Below are 25,993 nucleotides of genomic sequence, written 5' to 3'. Positions count from 1 at the left end.
AGGGCACCTTTTGGGATGAGCACTGGGTGTCTTATGGAAACCAATTTGACAATAAATTTCATATATTGAAACAAAAAAAAAAATAAAGGATAACAGAGCCTAACTCAAAAAAAAAAAAAAGAAAATGATTTAAAACTGACAGCGTTATTTTACAGTGATATATCTTATTTATACCCAAACTAGAATTTATTATAATATTTCTTTCCTTAATGGAACCAAACTCTTTTTTTTTTTTTTTTTTTAGATTTTATTTTTAAGTAATCCCCACGCCCTATGTGGGACTCGAACTTACAACCCCAAGATCAAGAGTCCCATGCTTTTCCACCAAGCCCCACAGGCGCCCCCAGGAGCACAATCTTAATTATCCCTTTTATCAGGGGTCCCAGGGTGGCTCAGTGTGGCACCAATGGGAAGAAACCCCAGAGGGCGCCGGAGCCTGCACAAGGCTCCCCAGAGCCAGTGTGTCCACAACTCCCAATTCTGCACCCTCTGATGCTGGTAGCTTGAAATCTACTGTGGCAGGGATGTTCGCAGGATGGAAACTGCCAGTGCCACAAATCAGGATCTTTTCTTCCTGGAGAGATGGCTACCAAATGTTTACCAGCATGCCACGGAGGAGACTGGGTCTCCAAAGGAAAATGTGTGCGTTAGTACCAGCTTCAAGGAGAATGTGTGATGGAAGGGCACAAACAGCAGCAGTCCAGCATGGAAGGAGAGCTTCACTTGGGACACTGATAATAAGATAGCCCCTAGTTTAACTGAGCGCTTACTAAGTGCCAGGCATTGAACTCAGCACTTTATGCACATTCTTTTATTTTAAGGACATTTGAGAGGCAGTGGGGGTAAACTGACTCCCAGCCACAGAACTAGGATGGGTGATGCCATCGTGCCCATGCCCTGCTGATCAGCTGTGTCTGTTCTTTTATTCACCTGACTTCCCCCTCCCCCATCCCATCCCAACACTGTTCAGCCTGAAGGGATCAGAGTCAACAAAACTGTGGCCGTTCACACACTGGATCCAGAAAACCGGGGCCAAAGTGAGTCATCCACAGCAGAAGGGTGAGACCTGGGGGTGCGGGGTAGGGGGTGAGGCAGGGCCTTGTGGGAGAGGGTGACGCCATGGGTCCCTCCCATTCCACTGGCAGACGGAGTGCAGCAAGAGAAGGTCCGCGCCGCAGACCTCAGTGACCAGGTACCAGACACAGATTCAGAGACCAGGATCCTCCTGCAAGGTGAGCTGCCACTGACCCTCGCCCAGGAAGGCACAGCTCTGGAGAAGGGGACCTAATTTCTCCGAATTCGGGGTGTATATACCACCGTGCGTCCCCTGCCTCCACTACAGCTAGAACAGCAGGCCACCTCCTTGATCTGTTTTATAGAAGGCTCCAGGCAGTATTTAGTTCAGCAAATAGCCTTTGCTGATAGAGAAGCTTAAATGAGAAACAGTATAGTTCAAGAGCAGGAAATTCTGGAACTAATTGCCTGAGTTGGACGACTGGAGCCAGAAGGGAAAAGAAGTTCCTGGAAAAGCACCTTGTAACCTGTAAGCTGTAAGGTTTTGGGGAGAGACCCTTGGTTTTCTCATCTGTGATGGGGTGAATAATAGTACCTATATCAAAGGCTTGTTGAGAGGATTAAATGAGATACTGTCTGATGTTTCTCTAGAACAGCGCCTGGCAACAGCATGAAGCATGATCTAAGTATTGGTGACGATTGTTCTGGAATTAATTTGCCACTTGTGACAAGAGGCTCAGGGAGCAGATTTCTGTGAAGCATAAGACCCCCTTCCCTACAAATGTAGACACCCTCCCCACTCCCCTACCCCCGTCTCCTACCTCCTACCATCACGTCCCCTCAGCCCCCAACTGCCCCTGACCTCTTTGGCACTGGCTGCCTGGAGCCTGGGATCGCTGGGGACAGCCCTGACCCTTCTCACCCCACCCCATGGTGGGTGAGTTGCTTGAGCCCTGTCCTCCCGCCCGGTTGCAGGGACCCCGGTGGCTCAGTTGACTGAGGATGCCATTGACGCCGAGCGACTGAAAAACCTCATCGTGATCCCCTCGGGCTGTGGGGAGCAGAACATGAAAAGCATGACGCCCACGGTCATTGCCGTCCATTACCTGGACCAAACGGACCAGTGGGAGAAGTTGGGACCCACAAAGAGAAAGGAAGCCTTGCAGCTCATCGAAAAGGGTGGGTCTGCCTGGGAGACCCTCTCTGCTCCAGCCACCTCCAGAGCAGGGTCCTCCCTGAGACCCAGGCCCCTTTCCAGGCCACGCCCTTCCTCTAAGCTCCTCCCCTTTCAGGATCCCTTCTTTTCAAAGACCTCCCCTGACCATTGCCCTCTCTGAGACCCTGGGCCCCTCTGAGCCCTCTAGAACTCCCTGTCTCACTGAGGCCCCCTTGCCCTGAACTCCCTTGAGATCCTTCGCCTCTCTGAACCCCTCTCCTCTGAGAACTCCTTCCCCTTTTAGAAGTCCCTTCCGCTCTCCCAGCAGACTTCCCTGCTCAGCCCTGAGCCGCCTCATTCCTCCCTGAACCCCTGTCTCGCCCCTCAGAGAATCCTTGTCCCCTGAGCCCCTCCACTCAGCCCCTGCTCCTCTGGAGACACTTCTGGCTTCCCTGCAGGGTACTCCCAGCAGCTGGCCTACAGACAGGACAATTCTGCCTATGCGGCCTACCTGGACAGGAAGCCAGCACCTGGTGAGCGGTTCTGGCACCCCACTGAGCAGGTCCACCTGGGGTGTTCCAGCCAGGTGTCGCCCGAACACGCTGTGCTATGGACCCTCAGCCCACAGAGATGAGGCGCCCACCTTGAGCTGCCACGTGGCCTGTGGACATTAAGCGCCCCCTGTGGCTAGGCTGGCGCCTGACTTGGGTGGAGAAGCTGGGCCAGCTTGTAGGCCCCGCCCCTCTCTGCTCATTGGTTTCCTGGAATGGCAGTCTCTGGATCCCGGAGGCGATTGGCTGACGCTTTGTGCCGCCCACAGGCTGACAGCCTACGTGGTCAAGGTCTTCTCTCTGGCTTCCAACCTCATTGCCATTCAGGCCGATGTCATCTGCGGGGCGGTCAAATGGCTGATCCTTCACAGGCAGAATCCCGACGGGGTCTTCCGGGAAGATGCGCCCGTAATGTCCCAAGCAATGACTGTAAGAAGCATGGGTTTCGGGCAAGCTGGGGGAGGGACGACTGGAGTCACAGGATAGACAGGAGAAAGGCTTCCCCTCAGCTGAGAGTGTCACTTTCCCAATGCAAAGACCAGAGACCTTCAGAGGCTAGTGCAACACTGAAGTCCCTCCCCCTTCACTCTGAAAATATAGAACCCTTCCCAGCTGTGGTTCTCCAAATGTGGTCCCCAGGCCAGTAGCTGCATAATCACCTTCAAACTTGTTAGAAAAGTATGATCTCAATATAGACTTGAGATGCAGGAATCAGAAACTTCAGGAGTAGGGCCTAGGAATCACAGTTGCTACAACACCCCCTCCCCATGCCATGAGGTGCTGATGCATTCATAAGGTGGAGAATCACTGCCTTAGCCTGACATTTCAGATTTCCAATCTCACACCATCCCCCTACCCCCATCACATGCCATCTGTACTGCAAGGAGCTTTGCTCTAGCCAGCCACAGGGCCTTTGCACATGCTGTTCTCACTGTCTGGCATGCCAACCCTGGTCATCCTACAGGGAAATCTTTCCTGATCTCCACAACTGAGTCACACTCCCACTGTCCATTCTCAATGCCACATCCACTTTTCCTCCTGCACAGCACTCATCAATTTGTAATGATATATCTACTGGTGAGCCAATTGGTTCATGTCTGTCTCCCCTACTAGATGGGGAGCACTGTGGGGGTTGGGGCTAGTGTCTAGTTCTTGCCCACCATCTTATCCACAGCACCAGCAACAATTGCTGAATCAATGAATACTGAAAAGTGTGGCCCACCTAGGGAGATACTGATGAGAGATTCAACCCTGCCTTGACCTGCTGACCCTACAAGAGGTTTGGTCAGCATGTGGGGACACAGTGGTCATACTATCCTTGTTTCTTGCTTCCCATTCTAGGGTGGCTACCAGGAGAATGAGGAGAAGGATGTGTCCCTCACAGCCTTTGTTCTCATTGCACTGGAAGAGGCTAAAGATATTTGCAAGCAAAGGGTCAATGTAAGTGTCTGCCACCCTCTCCTTCTCCCCTCCCTACCCACGGCACATCCACCTTGGAGGGTGGGTGTTGCATTAGGGTGATTCCCGGTCCTCCCAGTGCAATAGCAGCCACCACAGCAGCCATAATGCCCATAAAACCATAATAATTCCCAGCATTTATTGAGCATTTAACTAAGATGCTCATCTAGGTGCTGCACATGCTAAGTCCTGTAATCCTTCTAAGAGTCCGAGACGTAGGCTACTCTTCTTATCCCCAGGTTACAGAGGAGAAAACTAAGACAGAAAGAGATCAAAGAATGGGTCCTTTCTGCCTGCTTTACCCTGTCCAGAGAGTGTCAGCCAATTTCAACAAAAGCCCCCTCAGCCTGCTTTCCCCATCACTGCTACATGATCAGTGCAGCATACCTTGCTGCTTCCCTGAAGAAAAGGCACAACCCAGACCCAAGAACACATCAAGGCTACTCTCTTAGTTCAGGAGATCTTTTAGGAAATTTTCCAAGGGGCCCATGACCCCAAAAACGAAATGATTACAAATATTGGCTCACGGCTGTCTCTTTTTCCTCTGGTTTTGGTTCTGAAGCAGAGAAGCTTAGAAAGATGGACTCCCGAGAGTCTCTGCAATTACTCCCTCTGCTTTGTCCTGGGGTTTGAGAGTGGTTTGTTTGACCTTAGCTTGCCAAGTTAGAGAGCCCAGGATTTTGCCTCAGGCAGCTTCCCCTCCCTTCATCGGACTCAAGACAGAGGGGACAGGGCTGTTGACATGAGGGCCTCAGAGGGACCCAGGCCGTTCTGGGCCCAATAATTCCTCTCTCCCTGCCACCCAGCCTGCCCAACAGAACTTGGCTGCCTTCCTTGGGGAAATAGCCAGACCAAACCTAGAGCTTTCAGATTCCCATAGGGTAAATTCTGATTGGCCCACCCCGGGTCAGGTGGTCATACCTGGTCCAATCAGCTGAGGCCAGGAAGTAGGTCTTACTGAGCAAATATGGCTGCTTCCACTGTGGCCGAGTGAATGAAAGACCGAAGTTTCTGCAAAAGTTAAGAGTGGATGGAGAACAGGCAGCTGGGCAGGGAAGCTGGGCAGCTGGGAAAGGATTAGTTTCTGCTGCAAGGCACCAACATTTTCTTCTACAAAATGGCAACACTGTAGCAGGATTCTTGCAGAGAGAGTCGTGACATAGAGGCTTATTTTCCAGGAAGCAACTTTATTCGTGCCAGCAGGCTCAGTTGGGTTTATACCCTAAGAACTGAGCCCCTAACTCCAGGTGGCATAGTGTTTTACATATCTTTTACTCCTTTGTCTCCCATATATGGTAACACACAAACATGCAGTCTGATCAAGGGATCTCATGTTACAGGGTCATGAGGGATGTCAAGTACTCTTATAGCCAAGTTGCCTGAGGTTTTGTTTTTGTTTTGTTTTTTTTCCTTAGGGAGGGGCCCTACCACAACAGTATAACTGAGCATAGCATAGGCTATAGAAGCAGATTGCTGGGGTGCAGATGAGGAGTGTGCTGGAACTAGGGTGCCTGGGTGGCATGGTCGGTTGAGCCTCTGATGTCAGCTCAGGTCATGATCTCCCTGTTAGGGAGTTCCAGCCTGGTATTGGGCTCTGCGCTGACATCTTGCACCTTGGAGCCTGGAACCTGCTTCTATTCTGTCTCTGTCTACCTGCTGCTGTCCTCTCTCTCTCTCTCAAATACCAATAAACATTAAAAAAAAAAAAAGTGTGCTGGGATCAGTCTGTGAAAGCCAACCGTTAAACTTCCAGGGCTTTCACAAGCTAGTTGTTAAACACAATCATTCTTTTCAAGCAAATTATGTAAACTGACTTTAAACACTAAGCATTAAAAACAAAGGTAAGAAACGCTCAAAACTCATCACTTCCTGATTGTTTCATTACTTTCCCTCATTATCTATGACAAATCTATCCATCTCGAGGTTATGTACCTATAAGGTGGAAATGCTATCTGATTCTGTGCTACTGCCCCCCTCCCCCCAACTCTGCATTCACTGACTCCACATAGTTTGAAATTGGCCACGGTAATATTTACACCAAGAAAGTTGGCGAACGCTGCACATCATGTCTTCCTCCTTCCATCATCTCTCTGGGTGTCAATCTTGTCATTCGTGCAGTAGAGATGATGATGAAAATAATGCCAACCCCATGGGATCCTGAAGTTCAGCGATTTCCTGTGTGACTGCCATATAGTAAGTGTTAGCTGTGAAGCTGATGATTAGAGAAGAGGTTTCCCAGTGGGGTGCTGAAGCTGGGTCATACTAGGTCATGAGTGTCTATCTGCGACACATATTCTCCCCTTTATGTTCAGGGCCATTACGTTGGTAGCTTGAAATTGCCCACAGTGGGAGCATTTACACCACAGTAATTGGCAGGCGATAAAACAGACCCCTGGCCCTCATACACACTCCGGAGAGCTGGTGCTTAAACTGTTACCAAAACACCACTGGGTATATAAACTATCCCAGGCACATCAGAGTTACTCAACAACGAGGCAGTTCACGGAGACTAAAATGTCTGGAAAACCCAAAAAAGAAAAAAAAAAAAAAAAAAAGACAGATTCTAAACAAATATGTCCCAAGGACAGAATCCTTCCTCATACCCAAGAATTGGCATTTGTGTGATGCTTACCAGCTCTCTGTGGTTGCAATGTCCAACTTACCAGAGAACCAATCCTCTTTCTCACAGAGCCTGGAAAAGAACATCAATAAGGCAGGAGATTATATTGAATTCCACTATAGGAACCTGCGGAGACCATATTCTGTGGCCATTGCAGGCTACGCCCTGGCCCGATTAGGCAGGCTGAAGGAAGATCTCCTCGAAAAATTTCTGAGCGCAGCCCAAGGTGAGTGGCAGCCTGGTGAAGAACAGAGGCATGCATGGCCAGGGTTTGGGGGTGGTCATCTTGAGCTGGCATGTGGCTCTAAGCTATGCTACGATGGGCAGCTTCAGGTTGAGCTGGAGTGGATGGTGCTAAGCCCTGCTTGGTGAATGGCTCTGAGGTGTCAGAATCCTCACTGTAAGCTACACAAGAAGGTAGCATCATTCATTCAACAGCTATGTTTTGAGCACTTGCTATGACACAGGAACAAGGACGTGAGCTCTGACATCAGACAGACCCAAATTCAAATCCCCCTCTGCCACATTCTCACTGTGCGACTTTGTAAAAGTCACTGACCCTCCCTGGACCTCATCTGAAGAAGATACTTACATCATAGGTGGTTGACAAGATTGAAGGAGTAATGTAGGTAGAAGGTCTAGCATACAGTGAGAGCTCTATTCCGATGTTGTTGTCGTCATTATCTCAAGGGTAATTAGGATTACATAAGATAATGCCATAGGGAATTTAGCACAGTGCCCAGCACACAGTGAGCACTTAATCATTGGCTCAGGTAATATACTGCATCAGGTTTGCACTCACTGATGTAACATATGTCAGGACATATACTGAGGTGGTTTAGCACAATGGAAGCTTGTTGTTGGTGGACAGCTCTCTTCCAGACAGTCATGTGGAGATCTGGGCCTCTATCTTTTCATGACTTTGCCACCACGGGATGCTTGGGATCCACTCCATCTAAGCAGAAAGGGAAATGGTCAGGTGGATCATTCAAGGGAGGTAGACCAGGCATGGAAGGGGCCCCTAACATTGCCAGTGTCCATGCCATCATCCAGAGTTCAGTCATGTGGCTGCACCTGCCTGCAAAGACATATGGGAGATGCATTGCAACTGTGTGCCCAGGAGGAGGGAGCAGTGTTTTTTTTTAATGTTTATTTATTTTGAAAGAGAGGGCATGAGCAGGGGAGAGGCAGAGACAGTGGGAGACAGTACAAAGCTGGCTCTGTGCTGACAGCAGACATCCTGATGTGGGGCTTGAACTCCTGAACCGTGAGATCATGGCCTGAACCAAAGTTGGAAGCTCCACCGACTGAGCCACCCAGGTGTCCCTGAGGAGGGAATGCTTTTTAATGATGATCTCTGCCACAAGTGCTTTTGTGGGCACTTGGGACATCGCAGTGAATACAGCACAGCCCTTGCCAACATGGTTCACACTCCAGTTGAGGAAACAAATGAGTAAATAGATTGCTATAGAGCATCACAGTGCTAGGACAGGACAGCACATGATGTTTTAAGAGACAGAGGGAGGGCCTCACAAACTCTTGGGGTGCCATTGAAGCTGAATTGTGCAGGATGGGATTAACCGGGAATACATAGAGGGTACAGAATGTGAAAAGGCCCAGGAAGTAAGAATGACCATGGAAAGTTTAGGGAATCTCCTGTAGATCAGTGGGGCTGCAGTTGAGAATTGAAATGGAAGAGTGAAGGTTAATGAAAGAAGAGAGTGAGGCAGGAGCCAGCAGATTGAGGGCCTTGGATGTCAGTCAGGACGCCTGAACACCAAGGAGTCTATTGTGAGTCTTTTTCTGAGTTTTCTTGAGCCATCTCAGGCTGGACTGTGCAGTGAGCATGGGGAACGGGGTGGGGGGGGGGTGCATCTCTTTGCAGACAAGACAAGTTGGGAGGAGCCTGGCAAGCACCTCTACAACGTGGAGGCCACATCCTATGCCCTCTTGGCCCTGCTGCTGCTCAAAGACTTTGACTCTGTACGTCCCATCGCCAGCTGGCTCAATGAGCAGAGATACTACGAAGGTGGCTATGGCTCCACCCAGGCAAGTGACCCCATATCCCCCAGGCACCTGCATGCCTACCTCCTCTGGCTTCCCACTGGTCTCCCAGAGAACATGTTAACCAAGAGGGGCAGTCCTTCTGTCCCACAAGCCACAGTGGCTGTAATGGAATTGAGAGGTCAGGATTTTTTAGTTGTGAACCCAGTGGTGGATTCCAGACTACATTCTGGATGCCCAAGCTGTGTTCTGAGCCTCCTGATATCTAGACCATGTTCTCAGTTCCACCAGGCTCCCAGTGTTAGTTCATCTTACTGTGGGTTCTAGATCATGTTCTTGGACATCAACTAGGACATCATATAAGCCTCTCTGACCCAGGAGAGTGGGTTCTAGGACATGGTTTCAATAGCCTCAGGCTCCAGTTGACCCCTTTCTTCCTGGCAAGCTGCCAGTCTCTGTCCATTTGAAATCTAGAGCATATGATCAGTATCCCCAAGCTCCAAATTCATTCCTTTTTTTTAAAATTTTTTTATTTTAACGTTTATTTACTTTTGAGACAGAGAGAGAGCATGAGCAGGGGAGGGGCAGAGAGAGAGGGAGACACAGAATCCGAAACAGACTCCAGGCTCTGAGCTGCCAGCACAGAGCCCGACGCGGGGCTCAAACCCAGGGACCACGAGATCATGACCTGAGCCGGAGTCGGACGCTTAACCGACTAAGCAACCCAGGAGCCCCTCCAACTTCATTCCTTTTACACAAATGGGTTCTAAACACATTCCCAGTGGCTCCAAACCTTTGTCCTAGACTCTGCCCTGGATGGGTTGTGCCATATTTTCAATGGTGCTAGAGTTTCAGTCTTATACCTACAATTTCTGGTGGATTCTAGACCTGTTCTCAGTGTGTCCAAGCTCTTGTCTAAGCCACTGTCCCTTGGAGAATCAAGAACAAGTCCTCAGTGTCTAACAACCCCTAATCTTATCCTCACCTTCTCTGGGGCAGGGGGTCCTAAGCTATAGTCCCAGTACCCCCTTCCCTCTGATCTGAGTCTCTTCCTTCCCCAGTGGGTTCTAACCACTTTCTCAGTCTCCTGGCTCACCTTCATTCTTTCTCATGGGCTCTAGGCCACCTTCATGGTGTTCCAGGCCTTGGCCCAATTCCAGAAGGATGTCCCTGACCACAAGGACCTGAACCTGGAAGTATCCATTGAACTGCCCAGCCGCAGCTCTGCCATCAGGCACACCATCCTCTGGGAATCTGCTAGCCTCCAGCGGTCAGCAGAGGTACAACTGCCTAGCCAAATGCTTGCCGTCCCCCTCCACAACAACCAGTGTTGGCCACAGGCAAGAAATAGGGCATATGACTGTAGCAACCAGGGGAAGGCTTGGTTCCCAACACCCTCTCTCTTCTTTCCCTGCTCCCTGCAGACCAAGAAAAATGAGGATTTTGTAGTAACAGCTAAAGGGAAAGGACAAGGCACCTTGTCGGTAAGGAACAAGAACACACACCAGCTTGGCCCGCCTTCTCTCAGCCCCTCTGGCCCCGAGGGACCCTCTTCTCAACTCAAGTGGGCTGACACTGCATTGCCCTGTGATCTCACCAGGTGGTGACAATGTACCATGCCAAGCTCAAAAGCAACCACACCTGCAAGAAGTTTGACCTCAAGATTAATGTACGACGAGCTCCTGAAGATGGTAAAAGAGTTAAGACCCTACCTGTTACCCTTCCCCCGCCCTCATTCTAATGTCTGCCTCCTTCCTGAGTTGGGACCCAGGGACACCCCCCTCCCATTCTTCTGTCTGTGTTTCTAGTCAAGAGGCCTCAGGAAGCCCTGGACACCATGATCCTTGACATCTGTACCAGGTAAGTGATGGGTCACTGGGGGTCATCTTGGCCATTCCTCTGTCTATAGCAAGACTTCTCCTTTCCATGACCTAGTCCTTTCTAAGAGCGTATTGTGCATCTGGTATTGTCTGAAGTACCTGCCAGGAGGTGGGTACCCCAGGCAGTCCTCACTTTGCATTGGCAGTCCAACACGAGCGATGGCCCCATAACCTGAAATTATTCAAGCAGTGTCAACAAATCAGTGGGGTAATTTGCCATTGTTGCATGACCTTTAAAGCGTTTATCACAGCTTCAGAACTCTCAAACTGCCAGTTAGGAAGGTACAGAGAAATGGAAATTACAGTAACATGAGAATTTGTTTAGCATGCTGTAAACTACAACATTAGAACATGGAGATAACAAGCAATTCTTGTTCTCCTTTGTAAAACACTTACCAAAAGTGCTGTGGGTCTTCCTTCTGTTGTGTCACTTGGGATAGGGATTGAGCAGGCATCTTTCCTATGACATAGTGAATTGTCACGCTCCCTTCTAAGTTAGGTCAGCTTCCAACTCTAATCTTTTGAGCAGCCGATGTCACAAGACAGCCGGTCGGTCCCTCCAATGGCAGCAAGGGTGACATTCGCACAGTCTGCTGTTCCTTCTCTAACTCCATTTCTGTGCTTTCAAATTTTACCTCCAGTGTCTTCATTTCTCTGCTGCCTTTCATCTTGGCTGGCAGATCCCTCTGCCAGTTGACCAGTTTTGTGAAACGTCATGCGGCTTATCCCTGGGAGATAAGGAAGTACCACAACCACAGGACTTGCTATCTGTGCATGAACTGCTCAGTGACCCATCACGGACAGACTTTGAAAGGAATGACGTGATTGGTCACTGACCGTGATGCGTGTCTGTGATTTGCACAATGATTGGTGGACCCAAGATCCAGAGAGAAGATTTGTACTCGTACTTTATGCAATTGACTACTGTACCCTGGTGCTGGGGGCCTGGCGTTATTGAGCTAGACCATGGTAACATTTTCTCGTCTGCATTTTCTGGACGAATTGAGGCATGGAGAGGTCAAGCGACTCATCAAATGTCATATGGAGCTGGGATTTGAACCCGTGCAAAGGGGCTCCAGAGCCTGAGCTTTTAGTCACCTTGACCTTGACACTGCCTTTCCTTCATTCCATTTGGGGAATGTTTCCCACAATCTAATATCCTTCTGTGCTGCTGTGTGGGAACCAGTAACCCCAGTCTCTGACCAGACCCCCTTGTGCAGACACTGTGCCCCAGGGCTGATCCTGCCCTGGGACCCAAGTGCCCTCCCCCTGCCCTATACAGGTACCTGGGAGAGCAGGATGCTACCATGTCGATCCTGGATATATCCATGATGACTGGCTTTTCTCCTGACACTGGTGACCTTGACCTGGTATGAAGGGCTTGGGCTTGGGGGCTGGGTCAGAGGGCGGAGGCTTCAGGAGGATATTCTTAAGTCTTACCCTTCCCCAGTTGAGCAACGGCGTTGACAGATACATCTCTATGTACGAGCTGAACAAGGCCTTCTCAAATAAGAACACCGTCACCATCTACCTGGACAAGGTAAGGCTTCCAATGGGGATCTGACCTCTACCAGGCAGGCCTCCTTCTGGGCCACACCAGGCCCAGTCTAGGAAGTGAGGGGTCTGTGCTGCTGGGTGGTGGAGGGAAGGGGCATAAAAAGAAGGTGGACAACCCAGGTCATCTCATCTTTTCTAAGCAGCTTACCTTCTGACCAGTCTCCTTCCAACCTCATTTTACACTTGCTTCCTCCAATTTCTCATCATAGTCCTCAACAACTTTTGAAAGGAGCCACTTGGGTTTAAAAAATAAAGTGCTCAGTGCTGAAAAGCATTCCCCTTGCTCCGCACCCCCTGGGTTTTCTCTCTCTGTGTTTGCTCTCCATCTGACTTTCTGTCACTGCCTTCCTCTCTAACATTGACTTGAGCTTCCTCCTCTCCCCTACTTACATCTTTCCGTTTCCTTATCCTCACATGCCCCCTGCTAACTTCCAAAATTCCCAAAGTCCCCTCACCCCATATTAGTCAGCATAAGTAACACTAGCTGCTGTAATAAGCCTCTCAAGAATATGAGGGTCCCAACACAAGAGTCTTGTGCCTCCCACTCAGGTAAAGTCCAGCCGGGAGGCTAAGGGAAGGGTTTTCTGCTCCACACAGTAAGTCAGGGATCCGCTCACATCCCTTCTTGGGGCTCTGCAATCCCTAGGATCTTAGAGTCCTCTGCTGGACCCCTCCTCCCTGGAAGAAAAGAGGATTGTGCATGAGCTAGTGGTTGACGTTTTCTTGTACTGGAGTTTTTGTGCACTTAAATTTTTATAGGATTCCAACCTTACAGGGAAATTGCAGAGCAGTAAAACACACTTCCATATACTCTCTACCCAACTTCATTAAGTGCTAGCCTGTTCCTCCAAATACACCTGTCTATGCATATCTATTTCTGTTTCTCTCTCTCTCCCTTTCTTTGTCTTTATTTTTTCAGCTTGAATGGGGTATCATTGACATATAAAATTGTGTAAGTTTAAGGTGCACAACATAATGATTTGATGTATGTGTATATTGGGAAATGATCACCACCATAAGTTTACTTAACACATTTATTACTTCACATAGTTTTAATGCATGCGTGTGTGTGTGTGTGTGTGTGTGTGTGTGTGATGAGAACTTTTAAGATCTAGCCTCTCAATAAGTTTTTCTTTTCAATTTTCTAATATTTATTTATTTTGAGAGAGACAGAGAGAGAACACAAGCAGGGAAGGGGCAAAGAGAAGTAAAGACAGAATCCCAAGAAGGTTCTGTGCTGTCAGAGCAGAGCCCAATGTGGGGCTCAGAGTCACAAACCCATGAGATCATGACCTGACCTGAGATAGATTCGGATATTTAACCGACTATGCCCTCCTGGTGCCACCCCAACAACTACTTTTAAATATAGCATTCAGTACCATTAACCATGGATGTTTTTATGGGCAGAGACAGCAGTCCGGTGGCCAGAACTCAATCACATGGCCACACTGAACTAGGAAAGGAAGCTGACAGGGATACTGTAGCTTCAAGCCTTGGCGAAGTGGAAAATGGCTGTGTTGAAGTGCTCATCAGTCTTTTGGTGGAGACTCCTGCTCCCTCACTTTCTCCACCACTGTCTCAACCACCAGGACCCTATGCTGGGCTCCATTCCATGTCGCACCACTGACCAGCCTCCTCCTTCCCCCCAGATCTCACACGACCTGTCGCCCCACTGACCAGCCTCCTCCTTCCCCCCAGATCTCACACGACCTGTCGCCCCACTGACCAGCCTCCTCCTTCCCCCCAGATCTCACACGACCTGTCGCGCCACTGACCAGCCTCCTCCTTCCCCCCAGATCTCACATGACCTGTCGCCCCACTGACCAGCCTCCTCCTTCCCCCCAGATCTCACATGACCAGGAGGACTGTCTGACCTTCAAAGTGCACCAGTACTTCAACGTGGGGCTTATCCAGCCCGGGTCGGTCAAGGTGTACTCTTATTACAACCTGGGTGAGCAGCCCACCTAGGGTCTGGGGGGCTGGGGGGCCTGAGGGTCCAAGGGATCCGTGCGAGGCGGGGGCCTGAGGTCCCAGGGTTGGGGACCTGGCCTCTCCAGGTCTGAGGGACTGGAGCTGGGACTCCAAGCCCCTGGGTCTCTGGGCTGGAGGCCCTAGCCCTCTGACACCTCCCTGCTACTCTGCCCACAGATGAGAATTGCATCCGGTTCTACCACCCAGACAAAGAAGACGGGTTGCTGAGCAAGCTCTGTCACAAAGACATGTGCCGCTGTGCTGAGGGTGGGTGCAGAGAAGCATGGAAGGGTGGACACACACCCCTGGATCCTCCTTCCATGGGGGTGGCCCAAGGGGGCTCTGAAAGCCCACACCCAGTGGACACCCACACGGACCCAGAGGCGGGGGGCCCTGGACAACGCATGTAATACAACCATGTCCCCCACTCATCCACCACACAGAGAACTGCTTCATGCACCCGATGGATGAAGAGATCACCCTGGACGACCGTCTGGACAAGGCCTGTGAACCAGGAGTAGACTACGGTGAGTGGGCACGTGCATGTGGGTGCCTGGGTGAGCGACACTGCGTGGCCATAGCTGTGTGTGTGACTGGCTGTGAGTGCTCCTGGCTGCATATGGCTATACATCAGGCTGTGGTTGCAGCCGATGTGTGTGTGGGTGTAAATGTGTTATGAGGGGCCATGAGTGCATGGGGAGCCATGCTAATGAGTCGGCCGGGTGTGCAGCCAGTGTGAGAGCAGATATGCTTGTCTGTCCCTTGTGTGTGTGACATTGTAGTCGTGCCAAGCCATGGAAATAAGAGACAGTGCTTGTGGGGGATAGTGGATGGGAGGCTATGCATAGGACTCCACCGTGGTGACTGTAATTGTGCACATGGCCGTGTGTGGCTGTGTGACGTGGTGGTTGTAGGAACACATGTGGCAGGTGTGTTACTGGGGGGCAGGGACTGTTGCACGTGTGGCTGTGACCCTGCATGTGTCTGCTTGGGGACGCCATATGCCCAGGTGCGCCTGCAGCTGAGGGTCCCCGCAGCCCCCCTTGCCCGTGACTCCACCATTCTTCCCCTCCTCCTCCCATCAGTGTACAAGACCAGGCTTCTCAAGAAGGAGCTGTCAGAAGACTTTGATGATTACGTAATGGTCATCGAGCAGATCATCAAATCAGGTCAGCCCTGCAGTCTGTGTTCTGTCTTTCCACTTCCTTCTTGCTGGTTCCCTGCCCTCCCCCACTCAGCGTCCCTGTCCGTCCCTTCCAGGCTCTGATGAGGTGCAGGTTGGACAGGAGCGCAGGTTCATCAGCCACATCAAGTGCAGAGAAGCCCTGAAGCTGCAGGAGGGGAAACACTACCTCATGTGGGGCGTGTCCACTGACCTGTGGGGAGAGAAACCCAAGTGAGTGTCAGCCCTGTGCATCCCCACCCCCCACAGTGGGTCGCCCCTTCCCATGCTTTCCCTGCCCTGATCCTGACCTGTTACCATCCCCCAGCATCAAGTATGTCATCGGGAAGGACACCTGGCTGGAACAGTGGCCAGAGGCTGACGAATGCCAGGATGAGGAGAATGAGAAGCTGTGTCAAGACCTGGCCAACTTCACTGAGAACATGGTTGTCTTTGGCTGTCCCAACTGACCCCTGCCCACAGTCCCCACAATAAAGCTTCCCTGTGAGTTCATGGGTCTCCCAAAGTCGGAAGGTCTTGGAGAGGGAGGAAGAGGCAGCTGTGATCCCCTGCCTCCTCCCCTGCAACTCCTTCCTCCCTGTGGATCACCTGCACGTTTGCTTCCTCCCCTGGGGAGCCCGCGCCCACGTGCACCTGCACTGCACCCGCACGTAGTCTGAAGTGAGCCTGCATTTGCGCTAAGTGCTCACCTACTTGCTTTCTTTCCACCTGCATCGAGACCTGTGTGTCCTCTGCCTCCTCCCCTGGGTCCTCACCAGTATCTTCACCTACATCCTTCTCTCATCCACTGTGTGGGTACCAGTATCCTCACCTGCTGTACCCCAGCCCTCACGAGCATCATTATGCACGAGGGCTCCACAGTCCTCTGCCTCCTCATCTTCATCCCCACCTGGATCCTCCGCCTCCTCACCTTCATCCCCACCTGGAACCTCTGCCTCCTCACCTTCCTCCCATCTGGACCCTCACTCTCCTCACCTTCCTCCCACCTGGTTCCTCACCCTCCTCACCTTCCTCCCACCTGGATCCTCTGCCTCCTCACCTTCCTCCCACCTGGATCCTCACCCTCCTCACCTTCCTCCCCACCTGGACCCTCACCCTCCTCACTCCTCCCACCTGGACCCTCACCCTCCTCACTCCTCCCACCTGGACCCTCACCCTCCTCACCTTCCTCCCCCCTGGATCCTCCCCCTCCTCACCTTCCTCCCACCTGGACCCTCGTTCTCCTCACTTACCCCCACCTGGACCCTCACCCCCCTCACCTTCATCCCCACGTGGATCCTCCCCCTCCTCACCTTCTCCCCACTTGCCCCTCACATGCAGCTCACTTACAACTCCATTCACTACTTTGCCTGCATTTCAAGCGGCTGTGCCCAGAAGGGGGCGTTAAGGGGCAGGCTAGGCTCATTTCCACTGGAGATATGCGTGAACCAGGGAGGGGAAGGAATGAGTCAGCATTCAAGGGCTGAAGGGGGGTTGTCGTGGGGGTATTGCGGTCACAGCACCACGTGCGCTGCATTGGGGGCAGCAGTCACAGGTGAATAGTTTCATTCTCTGCAGACAGAACTGAGTCCCTGGATGTCTCTTGTGTTTAATAACCACCAGTACGTCTAGGTCTGTAGATGTTGGGATCCAGTCCCTGACTCTAGATGAGGTCATCATGGGAAAAGCCCTGAGCCTGGCAGTCACCCCTTCTCAGCCCATTTCCTGTATGAAATTGGCTGTGTCCTGTGAACCCCACCTCCCAATTCCAGGAATATGAGGGAAATATATTCACCGTCCCTCCTGCTACTTCCAGTCCCTGTTTGTCAGCACCCCTGTCAAGGGGAGACTCAAAAGTCCTCATCACTCACTAGGTGTCCCAGCCGACCTCTGGCAGGTTGCCCCTCCGGCCACCTTTATGTCCTTCTTGTCATGGTTTTTCATGCCAATTCCCCCTTTCTTCTGCCCTGGGATTCATTTTCTTCCTTTTTTTCAGAAAAAAAAAAAAAAAAAGACATCGGGTATTGTTCTGTTTGGGCACCTGTGGTTCCAGACTGAGAACAGCACAGACCTGATCATGAGACTCACATTCTAAAGACAGTGTAGAGTTGATTTCAGACAGTTGAGGTGTCCAAAAAGGAATGAAGAACAGGGCACTGTGAGAAAACCTGCCTACGTTGGGGCCACCACTATGGTCGTTTAGATCAAATAATGGTCATTTTATGTGTCAGTCTAACGGCTATGGTTTATTCAAACACTGATCTCCATGCTGCTGCATGGGTAAATCTCACATGTGATTCACACCTACAGTCAGTTGACTTTCAGGTTACACTTGACGATGTGAGTGGGCCTCATCCAATCAGTTGAAGGGCAGAAGAGGAAAAGAATCGGTTTCCTAAGCAAGATGGAATTCAGGATATCAGCATAGAAATTCTGCCCGAGTTTCTAGCCTTTAGACTCAAAACTATAACATCAACTCTTTTTTTTTTTTTTTTAATTTTTTTTTTCAACGTTTTTTATTTATTTTTGGGACAGAGAGAGACAGAGCATGAACGGGGGAGGGGCAGAGAGAGAGGGAGACACAGAATCGGAAACAGGCTCCAGGCTCCGAGCCATCAGCCCAGAGCCTGACGCGGGGCTCGAACTCACGGACCGCGAGATCGTGACCTGGCTGAAGTCGGACGCTTAACCAACTGCGCCACCCAGGCGCCCCTAACATCAACTCTTAAATGAATCTCCAGCCTGCTGGCTTGTCTGTGGATTTTAGACTTGCTAAACCCCAGTCACATGAGCCAATTCCTTAAAATAAATTGTGTATGTGTGCATGTGTGTGTGTGTCTGTGTGTGAGTGCAGACAGATAGATGGTAGATAATAGGTGGTAGATGGATGGATGGATGGATGGATGAGTGGACAAATGGATGGATGGATGGATGGATGGACATATATTACTGGTTCTCTTTCTCTGGAGAGTCATGACCAATGCAGATGGTCAGGGAATACAAAGAAACCTATCATGAGGAGGGGATTCTTAAGCCAACACACAGATGACAGGAGAAAGCCTTGGAGGATTTGAGCCACGAGGCGTAATGTGGTAGCCCCTGACCACTCCGTGGGAAGCCACTGCAAGATTTTTTAAATTTTTTTTTAAATGTTTATTTATTTTTGAGACAATGCGAGAGACAGAGTGCAAGCAGCACAGGGACAGACAGAGGGAGACCCAGAATCAAAAGCGGGCTCCAGGCTCTGAGCCGTCAGCCCAGAGCCCGATGCGGGGCTCAAACTCACAAACCGTGAGATCATGACCTGAGCTGAAGTCGGATGCTTAACTGACTGAGCCACTCAGGTGCCCCAGCCGCTGCAAGATTTTAAGCAGGGAAGACATGAAGGCTGACTTATGTGTTTGGAAAGCTGATGGTAGCAATTCCAATCCTAGCTATATGCCCAAAGACTTGGAAGCTGGTACCCAGACAAATATATGTGCGAGCATGCTCATAGCAGCACTTTGCCCAGTAGCCCAAAGGTGGAAACGACTGAAGCATCCCTCAGCGTGTGAATGGGCAAGCAAACTGGGATGTGTCCATACACTAGAACATTCCTCAGCCCTAACAAGGAAGGACCTGGCTGAGACCTGAAAACATTATACTCAGTGAAGGAAGCCAGACACAAAAGACCACAGGTTGTGTATTTCCACTTTTATGAAATACCTGAACTATTCAGGACAGGTAACTCCATAGAGCAGGAAAGCTGACTAGTGGTTGCCTAGGGCTGGGAGGCCTGGGGGATGCGGACTGCTTTATGGGTATGGGCTTACCTTTCGAGGCGCTGAAAACGTCTGGGGACCAGACAGAGTTGTCTGACTGTGGAAATGCCCTAAATACCGCTGAACTGCTCACTTTAAAATGGTTGCTTTTATTTTATGTGGATTTCACCTCTAAAATAAAAGAAAATAGTAAATTAAATTAAACCATATAAATTAAAGGAAACAAATACACAAGTTCACACTTGTAGAGGGCAGAGAATGAATTATGAGGTGGAAAGAGGCAGAGAGAACGTCCAGCTGGAAACCACTGCAAGAGTCAGGCCAGAAATGACGGATGCCCTAGTGTGTTAGTGCAGTCTGGCGGCTGTAACAAGATGCCCTACACCGGGAGCCTCAAACGGCAGACGTGCATTTCTCAGGGTTCCGGAGCTGGAAGTCTGAGACACAGGTGCCAGCTTGGTCGGGCTCTGGTGAGGGCTCTGTTCCTGGCTTGTAGACAGTGGCCCTCTCACTGGGTCCTCAAACGTCTTCAAATGGCAGAGACAGAGAGGGAGGGAGAGAGCCTCCCGTCAGGGGCACTCATCCCATTCAGGAAGACTCCACCCTTCTGACCTAACCGCCTCCCCAGGGCCCCACCTACAGAGGCCATCAGGTAGGTGATCAGGACATCACCAAATGAACGGGGGAGGGGCACAGACACTCAGCCCACAGCACTTAGCAAAGGTAGTAGCAGTGGGTCTGGAAACAGGCGGCTGGGTTCAGATCAGACGTTGAGACTGAATGGCCAGGGCTTGCGAAAGGGTGGGATGTGGGGGAGAAGAGAAAGAGGGCTACTCAGGCCAGTTCGAGGTGCCCCCGGGACGACTTCCAGGCCTTGGATTTAGCCTAGTTAACCTAGCGGCTGGTGGTTACACCACCTGTCTGTGAGTTCCAATTTAAACTTGCATCCATGCATGCACGCATGCACACACACACTCACGGGCACACTCATGCACGTGAACACACATCCACACATGCAGGCGTATGTGTGTCTGCTCCTGCACACACCCGTGCACGTGCACACTCATGCACACCTCACACGCACACGCACCTACATGCACACACCTGCAGACACCCACATGCATGCACACTCATACCCATTCATCTACGTGCACACACCTACACACCCACATGTGTGCATAGATGCACCAACATGCATGCCTGCACCTGCCTCATGTCCATGCACACATGCACACAGCATGCACACACACACTCACAGGCACACTCATGCACGTGTACACACATCCACACATGCGGGCGTATGTGTGTCTGCTCCTGCACACACTTGCATGCACGTACACTCATGCACACCACACACGCACATGCACCTACATGCACACACACGTGCATGCACACTCATGCACACCACACATGCACACACTTATGCACGTGCACACTCATGCACACCTCACACGCACACACACCTACATGCACCCACATGCATGCACACTCATACCCATTCATCTACATGCACACACCTACACACCCACATGTGTGCATAGATGCACCAACATGCATGCCTGCACCTGCCTCATCTCCATGCACACATGCACACAGCATGCACACACACACTCACAGGCACACTCATGCCCATGTACACACATCCACACATGCGGGCGTATGTGTGTCTGCTCCTGCACACACCCGTGCACGTGCACACTCATGCACACCTCACACGCACACGCACCTACATGCACACACCTGCAGACACCCACATGCATGCACACTCATGCACACACACCTACATGCACACACACGTGCATGCACACTCATACACCCCACACATACACACACACCTGCACACACCCGCATGTGTGCATAGGTGCACATACACACATGCCTGCACCTGCACACATCTCCATGCACACATGCACACAGCATACACATGCACACGTGCACTGGACCCAATATACACACCTGGACACACCCACACACACAAAAACCACTCTTGAAGTTTGCACTTCCCTAACCACCGTCTCAAACACTCTATAGTATTTTCTTCTTTACGGGCTCATCGTCTCTCACCCCACTAGAATGGGAGCTCTGTAAGACCAGGGACTTTTGTCTCTCTTGTTCACGCCTGTGCCCTCAAGCCTAGAACAGTACCTGGCACACAGAGATGATCTACAAATATTTGGTCACGGAGTGAATGAAGTGGCCACAGGGAAAAACTGGGGCCTCCCCCCTCCATCCCTACCTGAGTCACATCTTTAGATGCCCCTGGAAAGAGTGAGAGGCTGTATGAGTGAGAGTGAGATGGGGCCAGCCTGGGGGTGGGAGGACAGGAAGAAGAGGAGGGCCAGTGGGGAAAGGGGAGGGGCTGAGCCCCTGCTCTAAAGGCTGAACCCCGGGACCCACGGGTGCCTGTCTGCAGCGTGCGAAGCCCAGAAGCATTGGGCAATCGTGGTTTCCTCCCTGCCCTCAGGGACCCAGCCGTGCGAGCCCAGCCCCGAGGTGTCTCAGGACATGGAGGAGACGGTTGTGCGGCCCTCAGTGTTTGTGGTGGACGGACAGACAGACATCCCATTCACACGGCTGGGGCCCAGCCGCCGCCAAAGACAGCCCTGCAGTGCGTCCCAGCTGGGCCTGGGCCTCCTGCTGCTGCTGCTGGCGGCTGGGCTGGCCGTCCAGGGCTGGTTCCTGCTGCAGCTGCACTGGCGACTGGGGGAGATGGTCACACCCCTGCTGGTGAGTGGGGCTTCGGGGCTCGTGGCAGGTGGGTCTCCTGTGTCACTGCGCACGTCTCTGTGCACGTGTGTGCAAGACCATAGGCTAACAGCAGCTCAGTGCAAGTCAATTCACTTCTCTGAACCTCAGTTTCCTCATCTGTGAAATGGGTAGGATAATAAGAGTGCCCACCTCACAGGGAACGAGATACGATATTGCGTGTGTGGTGCCCATCAGTGGCTGCCCAGGGCAAGAATTCAACCAGAACCGATATTTTTTTTAAGCTGAGATATAAACGACATGTTAACATTCTGTCAGTTTCAAGTGTACAACATAGGGATTTGATACATTTATACTGCAATATGATTGCTATTGTAGCATTAGCTAACCATGCTGTGGGGTCACATAAGTACCATTTCTTCTAGTAGTCGTAACAAATAAAACCTAGTCTCAAAGCACATTTCATGTTTATAACACAGTCTGGTTGTCTGCAACCCGCGGAACTGATGTTCTGACATTGCGAAGTATTGTCAGCCATACCCTGGTCACCATTATTCGGGACTGTCACTAATTCACGTTGTCCGAGTCTGCGAGAATCTCTCTCTGCCTCTGTTTACGGTTGGCTGTGGATGTATCTGTTTGCCACACCTGTGAGTCTCTGCATCCCACGCCATGGCCGTGTGGTCTTGGCCCTTTGCATTGTGTGTTTCCAAAGCATTTGTCCTTGTGACTGGATCTGACGGCCGCATGGGCATGTCGCCCGTGTGAACCCGTACTGCTGTCCTGTGTGCGTGTGCCCACATGTCCACGTACTGGCCTGTTTACAGCCCATGTGCTGACATTGTGTACAGACCCACACGGATCCATAAACCACACACCCATGTATCTGTGTCCACGTGTCACATAAGTGTCCAGGTCTGTGCCCTGTGTCACATGCCCATATCCACTTGTGGCCACAGATGTCCACGTGTCTTGCCGTCTCGATGTCTATATGTCTATAATATTACTTATTTAATTAACTCTCGTACTGTGCTTACTATGCACCATGCACTGGAGGAACACGCTTTTGTCCCTGTGAATTCACTGAGTCTTAAATAGGCACCATATTCATATGTCTATTTGCAGAGGGGGAATATGAGAGCCCGGGTGGTTACAAGGCTGCTGGGTGGGGCAGGAGTGTGCACGTGGCCCTGGGCACTGGGGTGAGGACAGTGTCTGTGTGCTGCATCTGTGTGTGTCTCACAGCCATGAGTCTGAGGATGCCAAGGTGTGGGCCACGCAGGTCCTCACCGTGGGTTTCTCTGCATTTTCAGGATGGAGAAGCAGAATCCTGGAAGCAGCTGACGCAAGGTGAGTCAGAGTCCTGGGTCCTGGGGAGGGCGGGGGTAGGATGGTTCCCACGTTGCCCCCGCCCCCTCAGCCGGTTGCCCAATGTGATTTACACAACTGGCCTGAGCTCCACAGGTGCCCCTCCCCCGGGCCTGAGAAGCAGAAGTCTGGGGCACTCCGGAAAGGGTGGGGTTGACACCAGGAGGTGGACCTGATGACCCTGGCTGGAGGCTGGCCCTCACCCCTCACCACCTCTGCCCCTAACCGCTCACCATCTCTCTCCAGGACGAAGGTCCCTCCAGGCCAACCCAGCAGCACACCTCACAGGTGAGGGGGACCCCCGGCTCGTGGCATGGGAGAGGGGGAGGGTGTCCTGGGGAGACCAGACAGACACCCAGCATGTCTGAGTATTCATTCAGTCACCCGTTCACTATTGATTCACAGACCTGCCCCGCTGCCTATGTCCATGCATTTGTCATATCATTGAATAAACCCTTACAAGGCGTTCACCGTGTGTCATGGGCTGTAATACGCTCTATACATATTAATTCATTAAATCTCAAGGAGGCGCTATTCATATGTCCATTTGAATGGAGAAAAACTGAAGAGCATGGAGATTACAAGTCTTCTGGCCCGGGGTGTGCGCTCTCTCTGTTCCTTGGTTATGCCACTCACAAGTTTTGATGCTTTTGGCTGGTCACTTAATGGCTCCATGCCTCAGTTTCCCCACCTGCAAGGGGAGGGGTAAGAAGCAAGTGACTTGGCCTTTCGGTGCCTCAGTTCCCTCCCCTCAAAGTGAGAATAAAGTGAATTAACACATATAAAGTCCCCAACCTAAAACGGAGGGGAGTCGTCACCCTCGCCCACCCGCAGAGGGACACATGCTGACCAGACCCCTCTGTCTCTGCCCCCAGGTGCCAACTCCAGCCTGACGGGCAGCGGGGGCCCGCTGCTCTGGGAGACAAAGCTGGGCTTGGCCTTCTTGAGGGGCCTCAGCTACCGTGACGGCTCCCTGGTGATTGCCCGGGCCGGCTACTATTACATCTACTCCAAGGTGCAGCTGGGGGGCGTGGGCTGCCCGCAGGGGCTGAGCAGCGGCCTGCCCATCACGCATGGCCTCTACAAACGCACACCGCGCTACCCCGAGGAGCTCGAGCTGCTGGTCAGTCGGCGGTCACCCTGTGGGCGAGCCACCGGCCCCCGCGTCTGGTGGGACAGCAGCTTCCTGGGAGGCGTGGTGCACCTGGACGCTGGCGAGGAGGTGGTCGTCCGTGTGCCAGATGAGCGCCTGGTCCGACTCCGTGACGGGACCCGCTCCTACTTTGGGGCCTTCATGGTGTAAGGAAGGAGTGACAGTCATGCCTCCCTCAGAGGGTGCCTTGGGGAACCGAGAACCCAGTGAGCGAAGAGCTCAGTGGGCACCTCCAGGGGCTGACAACCCAGCCACCCCTGAAGGTTGAAGACCCAGCCGGCACCTCTGGAGCCCCAAAGGAAACTGCAGAGCCACTACGGGCAATACTGAAGACAAAGACCCAGAGACTTGAGGGTCTGTAGGCCCCCCAACCGGGGGAAAGCTGATCTGCCTGATATTCAGGAAGAAGGGGTGAGGGGTGGGTATTTATGTTTTCGATTCAGAGAAGAGTGGGACGTGGGGGTCCAGAGACTTGGCCCAGGACGGGCAACCCCAGCCTCCCCCACTCTCATGAGTGGGGGTGGCTGGAGGAAGGGAGTCATCATCAAGACTGACCCATGTGGACAGCCCAGCCAGTGCCCCCCACGGCCATAGCCACACACTCAAGATCTGCTCACAGGTGTGTGGCTGTACCTCCTCCTGGCTGTGTAAGTTCACCCTCAGAGACACGGGCGCAGGGATGTGCCGGTGACCGTTTGACCACCAGCTCTCCCAGGAGGAAGAGGCTCTGTAGTGTTTGTGATTTCCTTGGTGTAAAGGCTCCCGTCGTGTCTGGTTTCTGGCTACCAACGTATCACCAGCTGGCTGGCTGGATCTCAGCACTGCTGGGTGTTCACATCCCACCAGGACACACGGCTGTGTTTCAGCACCCAGGTCAGGGTCTGGCATGTAGCAGGCACCTGGAAAATGTTTGCAGAGAGAAGAAAGGGAGGAAGGGAGGAGGGTAGGAAAGAAGGGAGGGAGGGAGGAGGGAAAAGAAGAAGGGAGGAGGGGAAGGAAGAAGGGAAAGAGGGAAGGAAAGGAAGATGGAGAGAGAATGTGGACATGCCTACGGCATCACAGAAAATCACAAGGTGCCCTTCAGATCTGCACTCGTACACACAAAGCATCAGATACTTGCACAGTCACACACAAGTCATAGGACCACAAACACAGTCAGATTATGTGACGTATGACACATATATCCGACACAAGTCATCATCACAGCCACAGTGACCCAAAGGGGCCATACGGTCACACCAAGTGTCACACATGGGATGCCACACACATCGCATCACATGCTGCATCACGGTCCCAACCCGTCACACACACACCACATCACACACAGCCTGAGGTTCCTCCCAGCTAAGACCAATACATCCTGGGATGAGGACCACTGTCGGCAGCCCTGGGCTCCCTGACCTTGGGTCTTGGAAATAAATGGTAAATGTTGCAACTGGGTCTGTCTCTTCTCAGGGGAATGGTGGCTTGTAGAGGCAGAGGGGCGGTAGATGGGGTCACCTGTGGAGGTCACTTTACAGATAAGTAAACTGAACCCAGCTGGCCCAACTCCCTGTAGGAAGCTCGGGGAGAAGGGTGGGAGAAATCAGAAGCCTCATGCCCAGATCTGCCTCCCCCTCAAATCTCCCATTC

The 25,993-nt window shown here is 51.8% G+C and overlaps 2 protein-coding genes across 2 annotated transcripts in view; both read left to right on the top strand.

The window, feature by feature from the left end:
* Nucleotides 1-15,886, top strand: part of LOC122213849 (complement C3-like) — a 40,590-nt gene extending 24,704 nt beyond the window's left edge. The window contains exons 22-41 of the mRNA XM_042928189.1: nt 971-1,037; nt 1,146-1,232; nt 1,990-2,193; nt 2,629-2,716; nt 2,991-3,150; nt 4,063-4,161; nt 6,869-7,025; nt 8,685-8,848; nt 9,925-10,083; nt 10,228-10,287; nt 10,404-10,494; nt 10,612-10,663; nt 11,966-12,053; nt 12,134-12,223; nt 14,086-14,191; nt 14,389-14,478; nt 14,655-14,738; nt 15,297-15,380; nt 15,472-15,607; nt 15,702-15,886. Of these exons, the coding sequence (XP_042784123.1) occupies nt 971-1,037; nt 1,146-1,232; nt 1,990-2,193; nt 2,629-2,716; nt 2,991-3,150; nt 4,063-4,161; nt 6,869-7,025; nt 8,685-8,848; nt 9,925-10,083; nt 10,228-10,287; nt 10,404-10,494; nt 10,612-10,663; nt 11,966-12,053; nt 12,134-12,223; nt 14,086-14,191; nt 14,389-14,478; nt 14,655-14,738; nt 15,297-15,380; nt 15,472-15,607; nt 15,702-15,843 (2,208 nt within the window). The 3' untranslated portion in view covers nt 15,844-15,886. The remainder of the gene's footprint in view (nt 1-970; nt 1,038-1,145; nt 1,233-1,989; nt 2,194-2,628; nt 2,717-2,990; nt 3,151-4,062; nt 4,162-6,868; nt 7,026-8,684; nt 8,849-9,924; nt 10,084-10,227; nt 10,288-10,403; nt 10,495-10,611; nt 10,664-11,965; nt 12,054-12,133; nt 12,224-14,085; nt 14,192-14,388; nt 14,479-14,654; nt 14,739-15,296; nt 15,381-15,471; nt 15,608-15,701) is intronic.
* Nucleotides 15,887-21,517: 5,631 nt separating this feature from the next.
* TNFSF14 (TNF superfamily member 14) lies at nt 21,518-25,319 on the top strand. Its single transcript, XM_042928184.1, has 4 exons — nt 21,518-21,861; nt 23,154-23,190; nt 23,455-23,496; nt 24,084-25,319. Exons 1-4 carry the CDS (start codon nt 21,640-21,642, stop codon nt 24,509-24,511), a joined length of 729 nt encoding a protein of 242 aa, XP_042784118.1. The 5' UTR covers nt 21,518-21,639; the 3' UTR covers nt 24,512-25,319.
* Nucleotides 25,320-25,993: the final 674 nt, after the last annotated feature.

The sequence above is a fragment of the Panthera leo genome, chromosome A2 (assembly GCF_018350215.1).
Source record: "Panthera leo isolate Ple1 chromosome A2, P.leo_Ple1_pat1.1, whole genome shotgun sequence".
Taxonomy (NCBI): Eukaryota; Metazoa; Chordata; class Mammalia; order Carnivora; family Felidae; genus Panthera; species Panthera leo.
This window is presented reverse-complemented; position numbering and strand designations above follow the sequence as displayed.

Bases quoted from the DNA above. Each gene is read 5' to 3' on its own strand.
- TNFSF14 (XM_042928184.1), top strand. From the start codon at position 21,640: ATGGAGGAGACGGTTGTGCGGCCCTCAGTGTTTGTGGTGGACGGACAG. The intron at 23,191-23,454 runs GTGAGTCAGAGT...ATCTCTCTCCAG, and splicing joins CTGGAAGCAGCTGACGCAAG to GACGAAGGTCCCTCCAGGCC. The intron at 23,497-24,083 runs GTGAGGGGGACC...CTCTGCCCCCAG, and splicing joins CCCAGCAGCACACCTCACAG to GTGCCAACTCCAGCCTGACG.